The sequence below is a fragment of the Acartia tonsa genome, chromosome 10, assembly GCF_053477335.1.
Source record: "Acartia tonsa isolate MP-2025a chromosome 10, ASM5347733v1, whole genome shotgun sequence".
Lineage (NCBI taxonomy): Eukaryota > Metazoa > Arthropoda > Copepoda > Calanoida > Acartiidae > Acartia > Acartia tonsa.
In genome coordinates this window covers 23,251,166-23,273,819 of record NC_137269.1, presented here as the reverse complement: position 1 = coordinate 23,273,819, position 22,654 = coordinate 23,251,166, and the positions used below count along the sequence as shown (strand labels likewise).

Below are 22,654 nucleotides of genomic sequence, written 5' to 3'. Positions count from 1 at the left end.
GTCGCCAGATATTCTCAAATATGTATAGCCATTAGCCCAGCTGAAGTTTTGTATTAAGAGCAGTGTCGCCAGATATTCTACCATCTGCATAGCCATTAGCATAGCTAAACTCTTTGTATTCTTCCCTGTAATAAAATATAAAGTGTAAAGCAAAATAAAATTTCTCAAAATTGGCAGTTCCGATTGAGTTATGCTTGAGACTCCTCAAACATGTCTAAGGGTGAATTTAAGCTATTTTTTTTCTCACTACAGCGTTCTTAAAAGCTAGGGGCACAGTGCTAGTATTTTCTTAAAGCAATAAATGTCAAACTCTTTGTAAAAAAAAATATTGTATTATATTCTCATATTAAACAAATATCCATAACTCATAACATTTTTCTATTTTCTATCAAAATTTGGTATTAACCCTTCTAGATAGGGCCAACAGCAAATATCCAAACAAATACTCCCATCCATATAATCTCTGCTCCTATTAGAGCTAGAGGTCTAGTCTAAAGAATGATTTAGTCTGAATGTAAACATTTTTTTTGTTTCTAAATAGATTTGTGAATTAGAAATATTTCTTTACCTTATAGTACCCAACTCTGTCCTCAATGCAGAAGTCTCTTCTGCCAATTTTGCCAAGGAAAGTCCATCCTCTTGACTGCTTGACCTAATTTTCACCTACAATTATAAAAAAATGGATCATGGAAAGAAAACAAAGTAGCGGGTTTTGTCGTATTTTCACAGAAGCTTTTCTCCTCTTTCTAGCTCTTTCTCTAACCCTATGGGGCATATTTCCTAACCATGCGGGGCAATCATTAGCATTTTAACTAACATAAACTAAAGTAACCTATCAAAAGCTAATGTGAAAATACGACAAAACCCGCTACTTCATTTCCTTCAATGGTCCAAAAATTCTCTATTTTAGCCATAGTTAGTGGCTTTGCTAGAGCGATGCACAAAGCGCACCTAAAAATTTTTTTACACTCCTCTTAAACCAAAATTGACGAGATTGTCATTGTTGTTAGGGGGGTAGATTCACTTCCCTAAACACCCCTTCTGTCCGTATCTGGCAATACTATTACCATCAGAAGATTATTTATAATGGTAATAAATTAATATATCTCTATTAAACATAATATTTTTGTGTATTTCTTTTTTTAATTAGAATGAAAATACTGTGACTTTATTACTTTTTTTGGTGATATGAGCCAAAATCAACACATGATATACCTTTTTAAATCAAATTAAAAGCATAAAATTAAATCTGTTATTAGGTTAAACATTTGTAGTGTCTCTTTATCTATAGGCAAAATATCAGCTTACAATATTTGTTTTTAAAATCTACGTACATCCTAATATACAATACATGACCAAATTTTATTTAGGTTTCTAAAATATTTAAGAAATATTTTTTTTTGCATAAACCAGATATTTCCAAACAAAAAAATAGTTATTATAACTATAATAAAAATAAGTTATTATAATTATAATAGTCCAAGGAAGGTCAGAAAAGAAAATTTCCAGAGAGAGAGGGGACTATGAGCTGTTTATTACACTAGTCCCCAAGTTTTTATTATTCGCTGGGGACTTTAGTGAATTTTGATTGGTTGTTTTATTAAGTTGAGTGTACAAACGTTGTAACCACTAATTTTAATCTATAGAAGGGGTAATTTTGTGTATCATCATTGGGAATGTACATAAATTTATCCTATCCCTTTAGATCCCTGGCTATTTCAAACTTCTGAAACACAAACTGATATTGAAACTTCATATTAGAATAGCATTAATTTAGGTGAACCTTTCTAAGAATGAAAAAGACATCTTTTATGGAAATAATATATCATGTATAAGTAAATATTATGCTGTGAATATTATTAACAGAAAAATTTAAATCATCTATTCTTTAGTGGTTCCAGTTTTTTTCTTTAGATCAATTTACCTTACTAATTATCTTTTCTTGTACTATCAATAATGATAATTTTACATTATAAATTTGTTGGTTCAGAGCATTCAATTATTTATATTATTGATAATTAATATCACAATAATTCTAGATAAATTCTTAAGGGAATATGTTTAATGAAATTTATCCTAAATCCTTATTTTTCTAAAACTCATGGTTAACCCTTACAGATCGGGCCCCAATTCCCACCTTAATAGATCGGGGGGGGGGGGGGGGGGGCTCTTAGAGACACAAACCAGATATCCTAATAAAATCAACTCTTGCCGACGTATAATTACTAAACTTATAAAGTCATGAAGTCACAGCTCTCCATCTTACCTACAAAAAAAATGAAATTGAAAAAAACTAGAGGGGGGGGGGGGGCTCTTGGTGCCCCCCCTCCCCCCCGATCTGTAAGGGTTACGGAACCAGGATTATGACAATCAATTCAAAATGAAAACCCATTTTCTTTATTCCACCCCCCCCCCCCTTCTTACCAACAACCCTTTAGTTATAGCACAAAACAAGTTTACGTCAAAATTAATCCACAAAAATATCCAAAGAAGGTGTATCAACTTTTTTTTATAGCTAGCCGGTTCCTTTAGTAAGTAGTAGATGTAAAATTTTTCATAGAATTCAGATATGCAATCGGTTTTTTTTGTAGACCTCTTATTTTTTAAGTAATTTAAGTTTTTAAAAAAAATAATTAAGTCGGTTTTAAGGTACTAAAACGCAACAAAATAAAAGAAGAAAATGGCCAGTAAGAACAAAAATAGTAAGATCTTTAATTTGACACCTTACTTTTAAAATTCTGTTGAGTAATTATTGAAAAAATCTATTTTTTTAACCTTGGTTTAATAAAAACTTTAGACCTAAATATTTTCTCAAACAGACATAAAAAACATGGGTTCATAAATACCTTTAGAATCAGAAAAATATTACGAATCCATTGTAAGCAAAATTGAAAAAAAGTAAAAAAATTAAAAATTAAACAAATGGCCAATTGTATTTTTTGTTCAGGCAACACTATCGTCTTCCCTTTTTTACCCCCTCTTTACCCCCTTCCCATTTTTATACTCAATTCAAGAATTAAGACGTTGCCTGTACAATATAATATGATATTTTCATATAATTCCTTTTATTGTAGTTTATATACTATATTGTAAACTTTTTTTTCAATTTTGCTTACAATGAATTTGTAATATTTTTCTGATTCTAAAGGTATATATGAACCCATATTTTTTTATCTGTGAAATAATAAAATTAAGTTCAAAGTTTTAAAAAAATCGATTTTTTCAATAATTACCTGACAGAATTGAAAAAGTAAGGTGTCAAATTAAAGATCTTACTATTTTTGTTCATAATGGCCATTTTCTTTCTTTTTTTTGTTGCATTTTAGTACCTTAAAATCGACTTAATTTTTTTTTAAAAACTTAAATTACTTAAAAAATAAGAGGTCTACAAAAAAACCGATTGCATATCTGAATTCTATGAAAAATTTTACATCTACTACTTACCAAAAGAACCGGCTAGCTATAAAAAAAAAGTTGATACACCTTCTTTTCAGCAATTTTCAGCATAGGTAATTTGGTCAATGTACTGGCCTATCATTGGTCATTTGTATTGTATGGCGTTGCTTTTTATAGGAACTATAAAGAACTTCGTATTCCAAACCTGGATCACTGTTCGCGATAATACGGATTTACAGACGTAAGACAAACAAAAGTTCTATAGAATAGCTGAACCGTTGACAAACCTCCATAGCCTCCAGTTGTGACTTGTTTTCTTCATAGGCCAGTCTCAGTCTCTCAAATTCATCCCTAATATGCGCCAACTCTCTTTCAAACTCCCGTGTCTAAAAAAAAATAGTTTTCATGAGAACTTATACCTTTTTGGAATATCAAAATAAAGATTACTGTCATTTTGTCTACAGATATACAAAACCCATAGAATGTCTAGAACTTATTTATGCTACTTTAGGCAAAAATTTAAATTCGTTAAAAACGGCCAAGGTTCTCAAAATATCATATATACACCACACATACATCCTACCACTTTTTAAATGCCTTTAGCATAAAAAATTTATGAGCAAAATTGAGTATTATGTAACAACAAACAGACACACTGACAAAAGTTTTAGTGACCATTATTTTAAGGGTCCATTGGTTTAATAAACATAGAATATCTAGATGGTTCATTTGACCCCCTTTTTTTGTCACACTTAAAAAGGGATTTTTACAGACAAAAAATATTGTTTTACACGACGAGAAAATATAAAAAAAAGATTTTATTGATGGAAACGTGATTCAATAATCCACCAAATGCATAAAAGAATTAATCTACTCTATCATGTTAAAAGTTATAATTTATTACCTTTATTGAGTCCTTTCTGGAAAGGCTTTGGGCAGCGCGAACCTAAAATATTAAGGTATTAAGGTAAAAACCAGGGAGGGTGGGGACATTGGGCTATTTATTACACTAGTCCCCAAAGTCTGAAAATAACATTTTATTATTTGTTTTATTAACAACCTTGGTAACTTTTATTTTGATTAGTTGGTTCATTTCGTTGATTGACCAGTAGACAGTTCAGCAACTAAATGTAATCTACAGAAGGGGTTATTTTGTGTAACTTCATTAGGGATGCACATCAATTTTTCGGCTATTGTATTCCATTAAATCTCTTGGTAAAAACAGTACCACAGCTAACTTTACAGATTTTCCATTATATTTCTGACTCAGATAGAAAGTCAGACCCTAAATATAAAGTAGGTGCAATATACACTACAATAACAATAACAATTTTATGAATTTTCTATTTTTGTCAATTAATACTAAAAATGATAATAAAAATGAATAATGAAAAATAATTATTTTTGTATTAAATTTTAAAAATGAAACGTTGTATTAACATAATTATCATTTTAATCTATAAAACAAAGTAGAACGATGTCTGTCTGTTTGTTTGTAGCGAAAGATCTCGCTAACCGCTGAATCGATCGGGTTCTCCTTTACAGGGTAGCTTCTCATAGGACCCGGGAAGGTTTATAACTATTTTCTTGGGGAGTGGGACACCCCCAACCCCCCCAAAAAAAATAAAAAATCCCCCCCCAATTTTTTTCTTCTTTATAACTAAAATTAAAATAGTGGGGTGGCCTTCCCCCCCCCAAAAAAAATTTTTAAAATCTGAACCACGAAAAATTTGTTTGATCAAACCTCTTAGGGCAAAGCCCCTAGAGGCTAGAGGCGAAGCCGCTAGATAGTAGTAATACATAATTATAGAAGACCACAGGTACAGGCCTGGCCCTGCATGGCCATTGCCACCTGCAGGGGTTAGGCATAGAAAAAAACTACTATTTCGTTTCTTAAAATTATATTAAAAAAGACAAGAATAAGAAATAACCAACGAGTGGAATACATCTAAAATAATAATTAGGTGGCAGATAAAAAGTTAATTTTAAGTGTTGCCCCTACCCAACGAAAGCTGAAAAACATTTTCGTGATTTTTTTCGAATTAATTTCGTTGTTGGTCTTTGGGGAAAAGTGCTCAACAGGTACTTTGTGTGAAACCATTAGATGTTTAAAATATGGACGCATATTAAAGACGTAATTACATACTATGCTACGCGCTTTAACAATTCTCCATTTTTATTATCCAACTTTCTATGTAAAAATGATAATTAGAGTTTCTAGATATTCTAGACAATAACTTTATTATCAGAATCTTTATACAACATTTAAAATTAATAAAACAAATATTAAATATTTGGATCATGGAAAGAAAACGAAGTGTGGGTTTCGTCGTATTTTCATAGTAACTTTTCTAGCCCTTGCGGGGGGCTCTAACCCTGTGGGACAATCATTAACATTTACCTAACCTAACCAATAACAAGCTACTATGAAATATGAGAAAACAAACAACTTCGTTTTATTTATTTTAATATTCGACTAAAGATTTTTTGCAAACTCTAGATGCAGCAAAGAATTAAGATTTTCTTTACCTTTCCATAGAGTTCTTCATTTTCTGAGATCAAATTTGCTCTTTCTTCTTTTAACATGGCAACCTGTAGTGTAAAATATGGATTGTTCTGGCAACCTTATTCCGATTTAACAAGGATTTAAGTATTCTTTGTTGCGTAGCTCTTAGCTAAGTCCGTGCTTCCTGTAGTCTTTCTAAACTAATTTACACAAATTCTACTCTTTAGTAGCTTTTCCGTCGCTCTTATTTTATAATTGTATAGTTATCAAGATTTTGACCTTTTTTTGCATGTGCTATTATCTAATCAATAAAATTTAAAGGTGAAGCAACTCTTCTATAATCCATATAGTCTGTCTGACTGTAATGTTATGTAGAAAATGTAATTTTCTCGGTTACTATTTAAGAAAGACAGTTGAAATCTTTAGTAAAGATTCTCTGTATCAATAAGCATCAATCTATCAAGTCATTCTTATTTTTACGGTTTCGTGATTTTGTGATTTTTCGCATTTTCTTCTTAATCAATAAACTAACAAATAAAGAAAATGAACCTGAAAATCTAGTTCATGGCATTTTTGCGCCCATACTTCGTCACCCGGTGGGGTTGAGGCCTAAAATTAGGTACAATACATAATTCAACATGTAAATTACGATTTTTAGAATCTATCATGGAAGAAGGGGATATCAGGCATTATTTAATTTTAATTGGTTGGTACATGTGCAGATCCAATAATGCACCACCTAGATGCAGAGGCGAATTATACTATCCACACCTTTCCGCAAGAATCCGCAAAGTGTGGCGATAAAATTAAGGCCTATATTTCATGTTTTCATTTACAGTTAAATCCTTCTTTCCCCTTCTTCAGAGATATTTAGTTTAAAAAAAAAAATTAAAATCCTTATCATGAAAATCACTAAGACGACTTTCAATTTTTAGGATTAATATATTGCCTATCAAAAATATATTATATTGAAATACGATTATTGACAATTAATTAGATTATCTTTTAAAATGAAAAAAATTCTAAACTTATTTTTTATATCCCTGAAAATTTTACCTTTGTAAATTTGAAATAAATAATTTTGTAACTTCATGTTATTCCATTAAAAACGTCTTATTTCATTTCCTTATGCTACAATTAATATTTTTTATCGATCGATATTCCATAAATCACTAAAGAATCCGTCGAAAATAAGCTAAAAGAGTTTAAATATTGGGAAAATTCGAAGAATTCGATAAGTATTTAGGAACCAATCGAAATGAAACGAAGAAATTCGCGAGAATAATCGGATAAATAAAACCAGTTCGAAATCGAAAAATTTTATGGTAGGTAGTTATTAAAAAATTCTTTTTTCTTAAAAAAGAAACATTTTAAGTAATCTGAAAAAATACTGAGAAAAAAACTAATATGCAATTTAAAAAATTCTGTTTTATTTAAGCATTTTTTAAAAAATGAAAAGCATAAATAAAATAATACAAAGTGTATAATAATTTAGTTCGGCAGAGTTACTATGAAGGTTTGAGAAGACTCGATGGCTAGAAGATCTTCGCCGTTGGCTCTAACCTCCGGAACGTCTTGAGGGAGGGGATAACCTTCGTTGTTGAGAGGGCATCCTTGGGGGTCTAGATAGCCCGAAGCTAACAAAATCTGGAAGATAAGAGCGCGGTTCAGAGGCGCTGAATGGGCTGAGGACCAAGAGGGAGTCGTCCGTGAAGCGATGGAATTGGAGGCTTGGTCTGTAAGGGCTGCTAAAGACCTGGGGACTGCTGTGCTCGAGGATTTTAGCATAATCTTGGAAAAAATCTCAATGAGCGTTGTATCATCAATAGCTCGATAATGTTGAGCTGTAGCTATGGAGCGCCATCTGCCTAAGACTCGGATATGATCATCGCTCATACCTAATCTAAAGGCAGATGACACTCCTAAGCTTTTAGCAGATTTAGATGTAATTTTATGCTTAAGTCCTAAGTTACTATAAATTAAGTTTACATCCTTCATTAAGGTGGAAGCTGAAATGGCGTAACGTCCATCTGCGACTAGGATTCTAAAAAATATAATTACCAATAAAATTTGTGAAAACTTAAAAAAGGAAAAAGAAATGTATGAATGTATTATGCTTAAAAACTCGCCTAGAAGATTTCGAAGTGGTACCATTCCCTGTACGGGGCAGCAAATAGCTCGTATCCAAACAGGAAGTATCTGATGAATACAACCGGAGCCTATTGTAATACAGGACCAGCAATGAATAAAGACAATACTCTGATCCATTGAAGATCACGTAACTGGTGGAGCCCTCAAATCTAGAAAAATAATGTTTATGTTTTTGTGTAAAAAACAATGATATTCTAAATGAAATGCAGAGTTGAAGAATGTATAATAAATTTGGAATTTTGAAAAAAAGATTTTTCTGGAATTTTCTTTAACGATTTTACAGTAGAAGAAAATAGGTAATGGTTAAGAAATCGTTTGTAATTATAAACATTTTAAACTAAGACATTAAAAAACTTTGAAAGAATTTGTATTAAGATAATTAGAAATTATTTTGCGATTATACTGTAATTTCTAATTTAATAGGAAGTAAAAAATAGATAGAAAAGAATGTCGTATGATATTTGAAAAAATCTGGAAAAAATTTTGGAGAAAAATAAAGAATTTAAGGAAGATTTTCTTGTTAAAAATAAGTACCTAGGGTCAGTCTTAGAAGATCTGAAGGTTATGCTCATTGCTGGCGTGTCTCCTAGTGTGGTAACCGCTAGATCACAAGCTCTCAATCTTAACAGGTCAGATATGCGCGCGCACAAGCTGTACTGAAGGTGCTGAGCCACGATTGCTCGGAGGGTCACAATTGGAATCTTAAGAAAACAAGGTTTCTATTAGAAAAACAATATTAATGGAAAATACAAAAGCGTAGAAAACTCCATATCTTAAAATAGTTGGCCCAAAAAAACTAAATTCGAATTTTTAAGAAATAAGATTTCTATTAGAGATCAATATGAATGTTAGAAAAATGTAAAAAAAAACTCCGTAATATTAAATGTAGTTTGGTCCGAAAACTTAAACATAGCTACGTTATAAGTATTAATCAAAATTTATTCGAAAAAAGGATTTATGATTCATATGAAACAAATTACCTGATCTGGATTCTTTAGAAAAGGTGTCACGTGCTTATCGATGGCCAAAGTCAGGTATTTTATGGGCAGTTTAGGCGCTTTCTTGGTCAAAGGCTGTTCTGCAGAGGCTCTTCTCGTGATACCCTGATACATTCTTTCAATTTGGGGGGTCCAAGGGGATTTCATATCTAATGCACTGGCGAGAAAATCTATCGCGCCTGCCAAACCGACTACGGCGGATTTTTTAGCTGCGGAATCCTCTAAGTATTCTATGTAGGCGGCTAAATCCTTTTTTGAAAAATTTAACAGAGTTTTATTTCTGTTTTCGCAAAAAATTTCAAAACGGCGCAAAGTACGGTTGTGGAGTAGTTGCGTGGACTTAGTTCTTGAAGACGCTGTCAATTTTATATGGCGTTTCCTTTTTTCTGAAAGGTTGTATTTCTCTAAAACTGACGGAAAATACAGAGGGCCTCTCTTTTCTAGAGGTCTGTTGTCTTTAAAAGTTTGTAACTGAGCATTAAACTTATGATAATTTACAGTTGAATGTTTGAAAGACGTTCTCATTGTAAGGATGCTGAAAAAAATTTTTGTACAATTCATTAAAAAACATATTGATTAAAATTGTGGTAAAGGAATTGCATAGTCTTTACCGGTATGAATCAATAAAGCGAGAGTTTTAAACGTCTTATGACCGTTGAAAAAATTATTTGGTGTAGAAGCAATGTAGTAAGGATCCCAGAGTAGAAAATTTTTTACAAAAGAATTAAAATAAGATCCTTTAACAATACAATTCCAGAAAGGGTATGTCGGCCATAAGGGCAAAACTACCACTGCTGTTATATCCTCATATAATTTTAATTTATTAAAAACACGAGAAAGGAGAGAAATTGGGGGGTGGATGTAGTAGCATTCTGAACTGGTCAGGGAAACTGTGAAAAAATCAATATCAAAACAATTTAGTTGGGGGAAAGGGGAAATGAATTTCTCTACTTTACAATTCTTAGATGTTGCGAAACAGTCAATTGAAAATTTGATAGAAAAATAACTTTGAAGAAATTGAAAATCGTTAGAACTAATCCCAAATTCATTAGAGGATTTAAAAAGCTTAGAACCTAAATCTGCTAAAGTAATGAGTGAACTGTCTCGGGGCATCCATTTAGGTATAATACGGATTGCGTATTGGAACTCTAGAATTTTTAATTGAATTAATAATTTTTGAATAACTAAATTACGGCTTCCAATACGCAAAAAAGAGTAAAGGCACATGCTATCCGTTATCCAAATAACCAACTGTCCTTTAAGGGTGGCGAAATAATTGCTATAATGTTCAAAAGCTTTAACAATACTTAAAAGTTCTCTATGGCCTGAAGATAATTCAGCCTCTTGTGGAGTAAATAAATAATCAGAAATAATTTTACAGTCTCCAGCTTTGAATGAAAAGGCTGAGTGGTCAGAGGCGTCTGACACAAAAATATTACAATGTTTGTTTAAATCATTAGGATCAATGTTGTCAATTAAGAAAGATGTTTGATGGGGGGAAAAAACTTCTATTGTTTTGGATTCAGTACGAATTGGTTGTCCGTTTAAAGAAACAAAATGTTCTTTACAGAGGGACAGCTCTTGAAACATATCTGCGTTGACAAACAAAGCTCCTTTCCAGCCATACTGTGAGGTGTAAACACCAAGGGCATGATTAGAGTTTCTAGCCACAACACGAATAAAATCTCCATGACTAAAATATGCATGACATAATTTGCCTAAAAAGGAGGCTAACATAGTAACATCTACAGGATCATTAGAATCAAAAGCAGCTAAAATTTTGTCAAGAAGAAATAAAACTTTCTGAATTTTAACGATGGGCAAGGAAATTATCATTTTACTACTATCAAGAATAAAACCTAAATATTGTATACGACGAACAGGTTCTAGTTGACATTTAGAAAGTTGAAAATGCCAACCTGCACATAGTAAAACTGATAGGACAAAGTGAGTACTAAGAAGACATTTAAAATAATTTAATTCGACAGTCAGGCCGTCATCAATATAGACACTCACGTCTATATTGTGACGGTGACAAAAATGTTTAACTGGGCGTATCAAGGCATCAACTAGAAATACGGCTGAGGCAACCCCGAAGGGAAGCCTCAAATATTTGTAAAATGAATAGGAATTATCAGCATTTTTATAACAAAAACCAAAAAGTTCAGTAACGGCAGGATGTAGATGTACTTGGTGGTACATGCCCCGCAAATCCCAAGATGTAAAAAATACATCCTGAGAAATGCGAGGCAGCACTGTCTTAATGTCATTTAAAGAGACGTTCTCCGGCTGGAGAAGTAGATTAATGTGGCGGGATAAGTCGATGCACAATCTAAAAGCAGGAAATATTTCGAAAAAATTTAAAAGGGGGGTGAATATGAAAAAATTTTTTGAAAAATGAATTCAAACAAAAATATTTGAGAGGTAGGGAAAAGAATTGAAAACGAAAAGAATATTATATAAAAGGGGGTAGAAAGAAAGAGGGGAATCAAAAAAGAATTGAAGGAAGAATTTGGGATAATATTTATGTGTCGAAAAATTTCCTGAGTTTAGTTGTGTTAGTTAAACTACATGTTCTACTAGCTACCGTAAGAGGTGAACAACAATAAGGCTGATGATCGATTTGAGCAATAATACCTTTGTCTAGCAAAGATTGAATTTCTTGACGAACAAATTCTGGATTGCGGACAGCGCTATTGTTGTTCTTCTCGAAATACGGTAACACTGGAGATGTAAAAACTTAAAAAAGATAGATTATGGAGAATAATTGTAAAAAGAAAAAATTTGTGGAACAAAATCATATAATAAATAAAATGTGGAAAGAATTATTCTCAATAATCTACCTGGTTGATATCCAAAGGTAAGGGTTTGCAAAACAAAAGATGGTGCATTAAGAATATTTTTATAGAAATTAATTGCTGTAAGTGAATGAATAGAATAAGCTGGCGAATAACTAGATAAAAAATCCGATTGAATATCATATAAACGTTTATAATGTTCATAATCTTCTGTGAAACAAAAATTTTTTAGAGAAGCGATATGAAAATTTGGAATATCTGAGGTAGGTATCGGTAGGTTTAAATCTTGAATAGCGTAAAGCGGGGTAGAATTATTATTTAGGGTTGGCGGAAGGACAGTCTTCGACTTTATGACCTTCGCCGTTACATCCGTGACAGCGAAGAGATCCTCGACCTCGTCCTCGGGATCCTCTACCCCTAGGGTTTGAGCCTCCATTTGAGTTAAACCGGCCGTTAGAGAAGCCGCCACGTGCTCCTCTGCTATAGTCCCCTCGAAAGTCAGGCAGGGAATCCGAGATACGTTGCTGCTGGGTGGTGAGGTAGCGTCTGTTACCTGCTAGAGCCACCCGGTTGGCGTGGCCGATGTTTTTCGAAAAAGCCAGTTCGATGTACCCGATGGAGCTTTCAGCTATCTAGATAAAAATGAAAATCTTGATAATTTTGAATAAAATATGTTAATATCTAGCTCAATGAAAAGAAATGTGTCGTAGAAATTATCTTTCCTTTATATGACAAAATAATGAAACTTAAATGAACTGAAAAATAATGCAAATGTCACAGAATAATATTATAAAATTCTTTTCTGAGGTGCGGAAGCTAATAAAACTGGTGTTAATCAAATGTTTGCACGTCTTCTTTAAAAAACAAATTTAAAAAACTAAATAGATTTCATAGATAAGAAACGGTTTCTATTGATCGAATCTGCACGTAAAATAAGAAAACTAAAAAATGGCATAGGTTTAGTTATTATAAAACGAAAAAGAAGAAAAAATTTATGAATTTCTTGCCTTTATTGCTTGATAGCAGGCTTGCAACGACTGCTGTAGGTCATATAACAAGTTCTTGGGGGCTTTCAACGCCACAAGACGCTTCGCAGCATCCTCAACATAATTCTTCGAACGGCAGGTGTCTCTTAAGACACATTTTAAAAATGTGAGAGAGACGTCATTCTTTTCATCCAAAGACTTAATAGAAAAAACTATTGTGAGATTTCCAAGAAAAGAATTTCAAATTTGAAAAAAGATAAACATGGATAAAGAAATTAAACAAAAAATTTAATATTTGAAATAGCAAAAAATATTCAAATGTGGAAAAGAGAAAAAATTGTAAAGGAATGTAGAAAAAGAAAATGCCCTTGACCCAAATAACTGCCCTTTTTTTGTTTAAATAGACTAAATAACCCCTACATATATTAAAAAATATATGTTTGATCAAAGAATTTTTGTTAAAATGTTTTTCTTACGTTTAAATGTTCGAAGAGGCGTTCCCGTTCGGCATGTATGTCTGCTGACGTCATGCCTATCCAAGCAGGTGGGTCTGACAGTATTTCAGCTGCTCGCCGGAGGCGACGTCTAGCTTTTCGGCCGCCTACTAGTTGGCTGCTACTGTCAGAATCGGAAGAGTGCTTCTTGCTCTTCTTCTTTTTCTTCTTCTTTCCTAAAGAAAGAATGTATGAAGACATAATAATCCGAAGAATAACGTCAATATTCAGTCGGTGTTCATAGAAACAAGAAATTTATATTTCAAATAAATTGAACCAAATAAATTTCTGTAATAATATTGTAAAAATTTTCAAATAGTTCATAAGTGGGAGAAAGAAAGGATTTTCTTCTAAGTATTTAAAAAAGTACCTTTTCTTTTCCTTTTAGGTTCATCTGATTCCGTAGAACTCGACGATGAAGAGAAAGAACTGGAAGAAGAGGAACTACTAGAGTAGCGTTTCTTCTTTTTTGACTTCTTGCGTTTAGGGGAAAAATCATCTAAAAAAATAAAAAAGATTTAAAAGAAATAAAGTGGAAAAAGGTTTATGGCTGTAAAAAAGGAAAGAATAAAAAAGAGGGGGGGGAAAAAGTTTAAAGTTGAGAAAGAAAAAAATTTTTGTAAGGGTAAAAAACTGCTAAGAAGACAAAATTCATATGAACTTCAAATTTCTAAATCATTGAATCAAAATCATGAGTACTAAGTATGAATTTTACCTGAAGACACTGAAGCATGTCTGACAGGCATCTTAACTTTATCAGATTCAATGTGGGGAGCTGCTGACACTGATGGTCGCGCTGGAGCTGCAGACTCTTGAAGTCGCGCTGTCATTTTCGGCGGCTGATTAATTTGTGGCACAAAACCTATCCCCGGCAAATATGAGCCGGCTGGGGGAAGGTTATTTAACCCCAATGGATCTTTCGGATCCTGGGGAATAATCGTTTGTGCGACCGATGACGGACCTGGAGCTACAACCGACGAGGGAGCTGAGGTATTGACTGGAGCCGAATAGGATCTAGACAAATTTGTAGTAGGAACCACTGTGGATGCGGGGGGGGGGGAATTATCCTCATCTGAGGAGTTGTGCGAATGTCCTGTAGGAACAGGCATTTTTAGGTCTGAAGAGGAAATTTAAATTTAAAAGAAAAAATTTAACAAACAAATGTCAAATTAAAAAACATTCACGAAAAAATTCATGCAAAAGTAATAACAAAATAAGACATGCTGTAATTTTTAACAATCAGTATTTTGTAAGAAAAGAAAATCTAAAGAGGAAAAAAAATTGAAATTAATTCAGGAAAAATAGTGTCTGAACATTAAATGAAAGAAAAATAAGAATTTTTTGGATAAGAAAGAAAAAGAAAAAATTTAGTAAATTAAATCAATCAAGAAGTGACAAGGTGTTGCGACATTCTGCTTCAAAATCTTTAAAAGACTGGCCAAAATTATCATAAACAGATTTTGCGGATAAAAAACTGTCATCTAAAGTATGATTAATTTCTTCTAATTGATCTTTAAAACGAGATGCACGATTAATCAATTCTCTGACTACTAAATGTTTATCAGTTTTACTTTGATAAACGACAAAATAATGCAGGTTTAAGCCTAAAATCTGCTTATAGGCAACGATATTGTGAGCATGGAATGACTTAACATTCCTGAGTTTATAGTACTCGAATGGTGTCATGATCACAGAGAATTTAAAAAACGTTGATCTGAAAAAAATGTTAGAGACATGAATAGTTAAGTATGTCAAATTAGAAAAAACAATATCAATATAAAAATACAGGAATTAGAAAAGCAAAAAAGTAAAAAATTTCTAATAATAAATAAAGGGTTAGGGAGGGTGGGTGAAAACGTATTAAAAAGCGATGTAAGAGAGAGTACTAGCTCTATCGGTGGAATGAAAACGAATGAGAATATAAAAAACGTTTTGTTTTAAAGTAAGTTTTAGGAGATTTCAACTCGTGTGCCGGCAGGCTATAAAAACGTGTGACGCGCAATTTTCGAGAATGCTCCGTGATGTATTTCAGCAATCGATCAATAAAATAATATCAATATTCCTCTTAATTCAACAAAAAATGGCCATTTTGTAACTTCATGTTATTCCATTAAAAACGTCTTATTTCGTTTCCTTATGCTACAATTAATATTTTTTATCGATCGATATTCCATAAATCACTAAAGAATCCGTCGAAAATAAGCTAAAAGAGTTTAAATATTGGGAAAATTCGAAGAATTCGATAAGTATTTAGGAACCAATCTCCATTTACTATTTAAATTCTCTTGAATAATCCCCAAATGCAAATAAAATCCCCAACTGAAAATAGTAAATGAAATAATACGTTGAAAAAACATATATAATACACTAAAAAACTAAAACTTACTGTTGAAAACGTATTAAAAAGCGATGTAAGAGAGAGTACTAGCTCTATCGGTGGAATGAAAACGAATGAGAATATAAAAAACGTTTTGTTTTAAAGTAAGTTTTAGGAGATTTCAACTCGTGTGCCGGCAGGCTATAAAAACGTGTGACGCGCAATTTTCGAGAATGCTCCGTGATGTATTTCAGCAATCGATCAATAAAATAATATCAATATTCCTCTTAATTCAACAAAAAATGGCCATTGTCTGCTAATATGTTCAGAACATTCACATAAACAACTCCCAGTGGTAAAAAAAAATAATATTAATTTGTTGTAATTTATAATAGATTTTTAATGTAATAGCGTTCGTATTTGATTTTATAAGATATAATCATTTATAAAAAAGTGTTATTAGGCAATTAGCATTAGAGTTTTTTTTTATTACAGTCATAGCAGTGCCGCATTATTGCGGTAACCAAGGCGAAATTTAAATTATCTCCCGCAAACATGTATTCAATTTGCAAATGAAAAAATAGGGCCCAGATGCAGTAGTCAGAAAGGATAGTTTGAATTATCTAGGTTAAATGTTAAAATTTTTATAAATGGGGGAGGGAGTTCTAACACTTTTACGTAAACAGTGATTATAGGCTTTGTCTTTGGAGTGAGAGGATAAATTATTTCACAAAAAAGTTTCCTTTTGGGATGAAGTTTTCCTATTCAAAAAAATTAGTATTTGCCTCCAGGTCCAGGTACTGCAGGCCTCCAGGTGGATTCTGGACAGGTAAAAAAAGTTCAAGTCAGAACAAAACTTATTTAACAAAAGTTGCTACTTTATGGGCAGTATGAACTTATTTGAAGAAAATTTTGAAATCATGCTCCAGGTTCAGGTACTGCAGGCCTTTAGGTGGATCCTGGACAGGTAAAAACTGAAAATTTTTACTTTTGAAGTCAGAATAAAACTTATTTAACAAAAGTTGCTACTTTATGGGCACTATGAACTAATTTGAAGAAAGTTTTTAAATCAGGCTCCATGTACAGGTACTACAAGCCTCCAGGTGGACCCTGGACAGTTAAAAACTGAAAATTTTCACTATTTAAGCTAGAAAAAAACTTTTTTAACAAAAGTTGTTACTTTATGGATGGTATGAACTAACTTGAAGAAAATCTTGAAATCAGGCTCCATGTTCAGTTACTGCAGGCCTCCAGGTGGATCCTGGACAGATAAAAACTGAAAATTTTTACTATTTAAGTTAGAACAAACCTTATTTTAAAACCTGCTACTTTTTAGCTAGTTTACCTAATAAGCTTAAGATCTCGGTAACCACTGAACCGATCGGAATCTTCTCTTCAGGGTATATTTCTTTATTTTCTTTGGGCGTAGGACACCCCCAACCCCCCCCAAAAAAAAAAAAAAATTCCCCCTCATTTTTTTTTTGAAGATGTAGAGCCAGTGCCTCAATTTTTTTTTTTTTGATGATGCAAATGATGAAGATGAAGATCCACCCCATGTACTACATTTTTTTAAATTACTTTTTGGGGCAAAGCCCCTAGAGGCTAGGGGAAAAGCCGCCAGTAAATTTAATAGTAGAAATTTTAGGTTTTAACTGTCCAGGATCCACATGGAGGCCTGCAGTACCTGAACATTGAGTCTAATTTCAAAATTTTCTTAAAATTTGTTCATACCATACATAAAGTAGCAACTTTTGTTAAATAAGTTTTGTTCTGACTTCAAAAGTAAAAATTTTCAGTTTTTACCTGTCCAGGATCCACCTGGAGCCCTGCAGTACCTGAAACTGGTTTAATTTTTTTTTTTCAAATCAGTTCATATATCCATAAAGTAAGTTTTTTTCTAACTAGAATTTTTTTACCTGTCTAAAATCCACCTGGAGGCTAGCAGTATCTAAACCTGGAGGCCAAATAAATTATTTTTTTAAAATAGGAAAACTACATCCCAAAAGGATTTTTTTGTGAAATAATCTCTCCTCTCACTCTAAAGACAAAGCTTATAATCACTGTTTACGCAAAAGTGTCAGAACTCCCCCCCCCCCCCTCTTAACACTAATTGAAAGGCCATAATTTATTGAATTAAAATGTGATTATCTTCCTATTAAATAAAGTAGTAAGCGTTTTTTGTCTGTCCCGAAGGATCTTGCGAACCGCTGAACCGATATTGTTCTCCTTTACAGTGAAGCTTCTTATAGGTTCTGGGAAGGTTTTAAACTATTTTTGGAGAGGGTGTCTTCACCCCACTCCCCCCCAAAAATATTTTTTTATTCTTTTGAAACTCAAATTTAATATGGGATGAGGTCGACTTTTCCCCCTCCTAAATTAAGTGCTCCTAGAGGCTTCTAGGGGCGTAGCCGCTAGTATTATTTAAAGTAGTGAGCTTTTTTTGTCTGTAGCGAAGGATCTTGCTAATCGCTGACCCGATATGGTTCTTCTTTACACTGAAGCTTCCTATAGGTCCTGAGGTGGTTTTAGGCTATTCTATTTTATAGATAAAGTCTGGGTATGGTGTAAGGCTATTTTCTGCCCTTATTTATCCTTTAGAATAGAGCTTCTAGATGCTAGGGGCGCAGCCGCTTGTATATATCAAAGAGCGAAGCTTTTTTATCATTATTAAAAGCGGATTTTTCTATAATTAGGGTTGGTCAGTCTGTTCGTCCGGAACGGATAGCTCATTTCGTTAATTATGGCATGTTAGAGTTGTCCTATCAATTTGAAACTTCATATGTTGATTCCTTTCATAGTAAGGTACAATTTAGAAAGCGTAGCAACACTATATTCAATACCAGAATGTCTGTATGTCCATTTTAAACATGTCGTTTTTTTACTTTTTCAACAACAAATTTGTATGTGATGTTATTATCCGATTGATCTGATTTTTGGAATACTGATTCCTAGGACAACAAAGTACAATTCCATAAGTGAAGCATCTCTATAATCACCTCCTAAAAATGTATGTATGTCCTTAATTATTATCCTGTATTTCAGCAGTTTATTTACTTACAATTTTTTCGTCTTTTATATATTGATTAATGAGTTCTGACAATCTACAGGTGTTAAACTTCGTTTTTCAACTGTTTCAGAGCTTCGCTTTTATGGATGTTGTCATTCTTGTTTTTTAATGTCTATTTTTGGGGCGTCCAAATAATTACTGTTTGGAGGGAACAGGGGGCATAACTTCATTTTTCACACAATTGAAATGAGAGTGCGATCTAAATTTATGATCCAAGTATGTTAATGCAATTTTCAAACTTAATCTTATTAATATAAATATAGTTTTTAATTGAAATAACAGGTTTTAGAAGCTGCGGGTAAGCATCAGTGAAATCGTCATATTATAACTTTAGAATTAAGCTGGATATCTAAAAATGTTTCTTAACAGCCATTCTCCTTATTAAAATCTTTATTTTGCACACCTGCGGAATTTGAGGCTTGTGTGCGGCTGTCGATCCCTTGAAATAACTATTCTTAGCCCAACATAAGAAAACTGTATATTCTTTGATAACAGCTGATTTAGTAAACAAAACTTTCTTTTAATGAAAAATTATCTATTTTTGCAAAAATCGTGTTATAAATTTTTTTTAAAAGTTAGACAGCTTAAAAAATAAAAATAAATTATTTTTATTTTACACCTTTTTTTATTTTGCTGCCTTAATAAGGAAATATTTAATATATTTGAATCGGCTTAATGCAATTTTTTCTTTTTTTTTATGATTATTCAATACGTATGAAAAAGTAACATTTAAAAATCTCGCCACAAGAAGATTTAACAAACAAAATATTGATTTTGAGTACAATTTGATTTTTAAGTTTTAGAAAAACTATAGAAATATTCATAGTTAAGTGTATGTTTACATTTTGAAAAAAATATTTTGCCCTGTTCTATTTAATAAGAACTTTTCAAAAAAACTTCATTTAATAAAAGATTAATATTTTTTAATGTTTTTTAAAACATATTACTTTAGATTGGTTAAAAGTTTATTTTTCTATGTGATTTAGGGGTTGCAATTTTTTTGCAAATTACGTTTTTTGGCTTTTCATTCAAATAAGTTGCACAATTCTGGTTTTTACTGTATAAATTTATTAAATGACTTCAGATAAACATATTATAATCCTTACATTTACTTTTTTTTTCTAACAATCTATTTTTTAGGAGACTTTTTATATCGCTGACAAAAAGGGCATTATTCTGCAAAAAAATATTTTTTTTGCAAATTTAAAGATATGAAAGTATTTGATAAATGGTTAACTTTAATTTTTGTTTTAGCAAAATAGATTATTATTTCTTATAAGATGAAAATAAGGTATCGCAAATATTTGTTGCAATTTTAATGCGATTTTATTGCAAATAGGAAGACATAGGATTTTAGTTTTAACAGATTATGATTCTGGACCCAAAATTACATAGGACTGAAGTTTTCGTTTGTTGATTGCTGAAAGTTAAAGTTTCTTGCTCTAGAATCGCTATGTGGCACATGTAGCACCTGGCAAAGGAAGCACGCTTAAAATAAGTATTTTTTCCTTATTTTTATGTTCTAAGAAACAACTGTCCATTTTTAAGAAATGGGCATTCCAAATTATTTGTAAGTCTCATTTTTACCAGGCAAACCATGTAAGTTCAACCGTTTAGCCACTTGCAGCCTTTAAAATCTTTATTTCTTGAGAGATAATCGATACCAGCAATATTTTACCATGAAGTAATAGATCCAAATAATCATTACCTTAATATCTGGAGTATTAGAGCTTAGTTGACTAATTCTGCCTGTCCAGTCTCTGTTGTAAATAAAACTAGCTACACAGCTTGTCAGGGCATGCTAAAATAAGATAAATATATAAATTTAGGGCATGTTATGAGAAGAAAATAGATTGATAGTTTCATACGGAACCTTTATATTTATGTGTGTGTCCTTTGTGGTTTGGCCGACAGACCGTCGGATTAGGTAAGTTGTACACTGGATACTCTTTGGTAAGAAAAATTATCAGAAGTCTTTTTAAAAAGCATCAGCTAAAATCAAATAAAGTCAAGTGTTGTGGACTGACGTACGGACGTACAGATAAAGTTGGAGTAATAGAGTAGCCTCCATGATAAATAATGAAATAAAAAAAGTCTCCGCTGTAAATAAAACCAATAAAAATAAAAAAGAGTGTCAAATTTAAATAGATAGTTTCAAAAAGAATAGCGGCAAAAAAAAGAGTATTTAAAGAGTTGTTCACTAATCCAGTCGAGGGGTAATACCAATAAACAAATATAGTTATTTATCGCATCGTACTATAGACAGCTTTTTGCAGATATTAAAATGAAAAGTTACAAGATTAATACCAGTTTGTTATCCCCGAGAGACCGAAGGCCCGGGCTAACAAAACTTGTATTATTTTTTAAATTTTTTTATTTCAATATTCGTGGAAAATTGTATGTAATACATGAGTATACATGATTTTTAAGTAAGACTGAGAATCGGTTCTAATCAAGCGGATATTAATCGGTTTCGAAACCGTACTAGAAAAAAAACTAAAATACCTGTGCAGCCCCGAGGTGCCGAAGGCACTGGCTAAAAAAACTGGTTTTAATCTTATAATTGTACATTTCTATATTCGTAGAAAACTGGATATAATACGATGCTAGACATAGTTTTTTCGTATGGATGAGAACCGGTTCCTATCCACCGAATTCGAATGAATACGAGAAATAAACTAAAATACCTGTGCGGTTTCATCTAAAGATTGGATTTTTCCAATGAAAGTTTGTTTATTTGAACATGTCACAGACACTCCAAGCATCAACTTTAAAAACCTACAAATAAATGTTTAAAAAACATGGATCATAGAAAGAAAATGAAGTAGCGGGTTTCGTCGTATTTTCACAGTAGTATTTTAGGTTAGGTCAGGTAAATGTTAATGATTGGTCGCGCAAGGTTAGAGCCCCCTGCAATGGCTAGAAATAGGATAAAAGGTATTGTTAAAATACGATGGAATGGGCTGAATATTCAGAAGAGGAGGTGTGGGGGTCAGGAATTGTAATAATTTGTCACACCATTTACAGGGGATAAAGAAAATTTAAGACCACTCACAATCGTTCTCCACCAACTCAGTCAAAATCATATTTACTAGTTTGACACCCCCGTAGTGAATTGCTGTGCACGTCACTGTTTAAAAGAAAGGTCAAAAAAAATTGCTACGCATTTATAAAAAAAATGCGTACTATTGAAAAGCAAGAATGAAAATATCCAGAAATTAATGCTATGAAAAGTATTTTCAAATTCTAGGGTTAAGGATACTTCGAATGTAATGTTTTTTTGTGAATTATGAAATAATTAAGTTTTAAACATTTTAATATTTTATACATAAGGATTTAATTATTTAAATTAACTGTTTCGATATTTTAAAATAAAACGGTTAGGTTAGGTAAATGTGAATGATTGTCCCACAGAGTTAGGAAATATGCCCCGCATGATTAGAGCTTCCCTCAGAGTCTAAAAATTAAAGAAAAGCTACTGTAAAAATACGACGAAGCCCACTACTTCGTTTTCTTTCTTTTCATTATCCAATAAAACTATAGAAACAGAATAGATTTGCTGATGAAAGTTACCTAACAAAAGGCAAATTCAATACATAAAGATTAAATCTCTACAAATGATATGAAATATTATATGACAAATGTATAAATCTTAATAAAATTGACGTAAGGTTTCTTTTGGTGTGTATACTGTATAACTTACTTACTGCTATGATGTACTATTTTCCCTGTTAAATACCATTTTAAAATAAATCACGAAACTTTTACTTTTAATTTCATGATAATTTTAATCTTATTTTTTTTATCAAAAGCAAGATTATATAAGTGGGGGCGAAAACACACCCCTAAAACAATAAGGGTGTATAATTAATATATAATATACGTGGATAGGGAAATTATTGTTATCAATTTAGGTTGCTAACATGGAACTCCCGTATTGG

The 22,654-nt window shown here is 32.1% G+C and overlaps 3 protein-coding genes across 9 annotated transcripts in view; all 3 read right to left on the bottom strand.

Annotated features, from left to right (window-relative positions):
* LOC145329663 (uncharacterized) overlaps positions 1–22,654 on the bottom strand; it is a 109,631-nt gene that overhangs the window by 37,389 nt on the left and 49,588 nt on the right. For all 6 annotated transcript variants that reach the window (XM_080174010.1, XM_080174009.1, XM_080174011.1 and 3 more), the window contains 7 exons: positions 21,401–21,491; positions 20,422–20,514; positions 6,452–6,511; positions 5,926–5,988; positions 4,301–4,342; positions 3,684–3,782; positions 569–663 (listed from right to left, as the gene is read on the bottom strand). In XM_080174010.1, coding sequence (XP_080030136.1) covers positions 569–663; positions 3,684–3,782; positions 4,301–4,342; positions 5,926–5,988; positions 6,452–6,511; positions 20,422–20,514; positions 21,401–21,491 — 543 coding nt within the window. The remainder of the gene's footprint in view (positions 1–568; positions 664–3,683; positions 3,783–4,300; positions 4,343–5,925; positions 5,989–6,451; positions 6,512–20,421; positions 20,515–21,400; positions 21,492–22,654) is intronic.
* Positions 7,400–10,419, bottom strand: LOC145329661 (uncharacterized). 2 transcript variants are annotated; one of them, XM_080174003.1, is made up of 4 exons: positions 9,034–10,419; positions 8,588–8,754; positions 8,032–8,202; positions 7,400–7,668 (listed from the first exon to the last, which is right to left on the bottom strand). In XM_080174003.1, exons 1-4 carry the CDS (start codon positions 9,610–9,612, stop codon positions 7,461–7,463), a joined length of 1,125 nt encoding a protein of 374 aa, XP_080030129.1. In that variant the 5' UTR covers positions 9,613–10,419; the 3' UTR covers positions 7,400–7,460. The 2 variants fall into 2 exon arrangements, with proteins under 2 accessions (XP_080030129.1, XP_080030130.1); XM_080174004.1 differs by having other exon boundaries at positions 7,400–7,665.
* Positions 10,435–14,350, bottom strand: LOC145329662 (uncharacterized). Its single transcript, XM_080174005.1, has 6 exons — positions 14,045–14,350; positions 13,700–13,828; positions 13,312–13,505; positions 12,857–13,033; positions 11,895–12,481; positions 10,435–11,790 (listed from the first exon to the last, which is right to left on the bottom strand). The coding sequence occupies exons 1-5, from the start codon at positions 14,157–14,159 to the stop codon at positions 12,164–12,166; spliced, it is 933 nt and encodes a 310-aa protein (XP_080030131.1). The 5' UTR covers positions 14,160–14,350; the 3' UTR covers positions 10,435–11,790; positions 11,895–12,163.

Bases quoted from the DNA above. Each gene is read 5' to 3' on its own strand.
- LOC145329661 (XM_080174003.1), bottom strand. From the start codon at position 9,612: ATGAATTGTACAAAAATTTTTTTCAGCATCCTTACAATGAGAACGTCT. The intron at 8,755-9,033 runs GTAATTTGTTTC...TGTTTTCTTAAG, and splicing joins TTCTAAAGAATCCAGATCAG to ATTCCAATTGTGACCCTCCG. The intron at 8,203-8,587 runs GTACTTATTTTT...TTATTTTTCTAG, and splicing joins TCTTCTAAGACTGACCCTAG to ATTTGAGGGCTCCACCAGTT.
- LOC145329662 (XM_080174005.1), bottom strand. From the start codon at position 14,159: ATGACAGCGCGACTTCAAGAGTCTGCAGCTCCAGCGCGACCATCAGTG. The intron at 13,829-14,044 runs GTAAAATTCATA...TTATTTTTTTAG, and splicing joins ACATGCTTCAGTGTCTTCAG to ATGATTTTTCCCCTAAACGC. The intron at 13,034-13,311 runs GTAAGAAAAACA...TTTTCTATTAAG, and splicing joins GCCTCTTCGAACATTTAAAC to TCTTTGGATGAAAAGAATGA.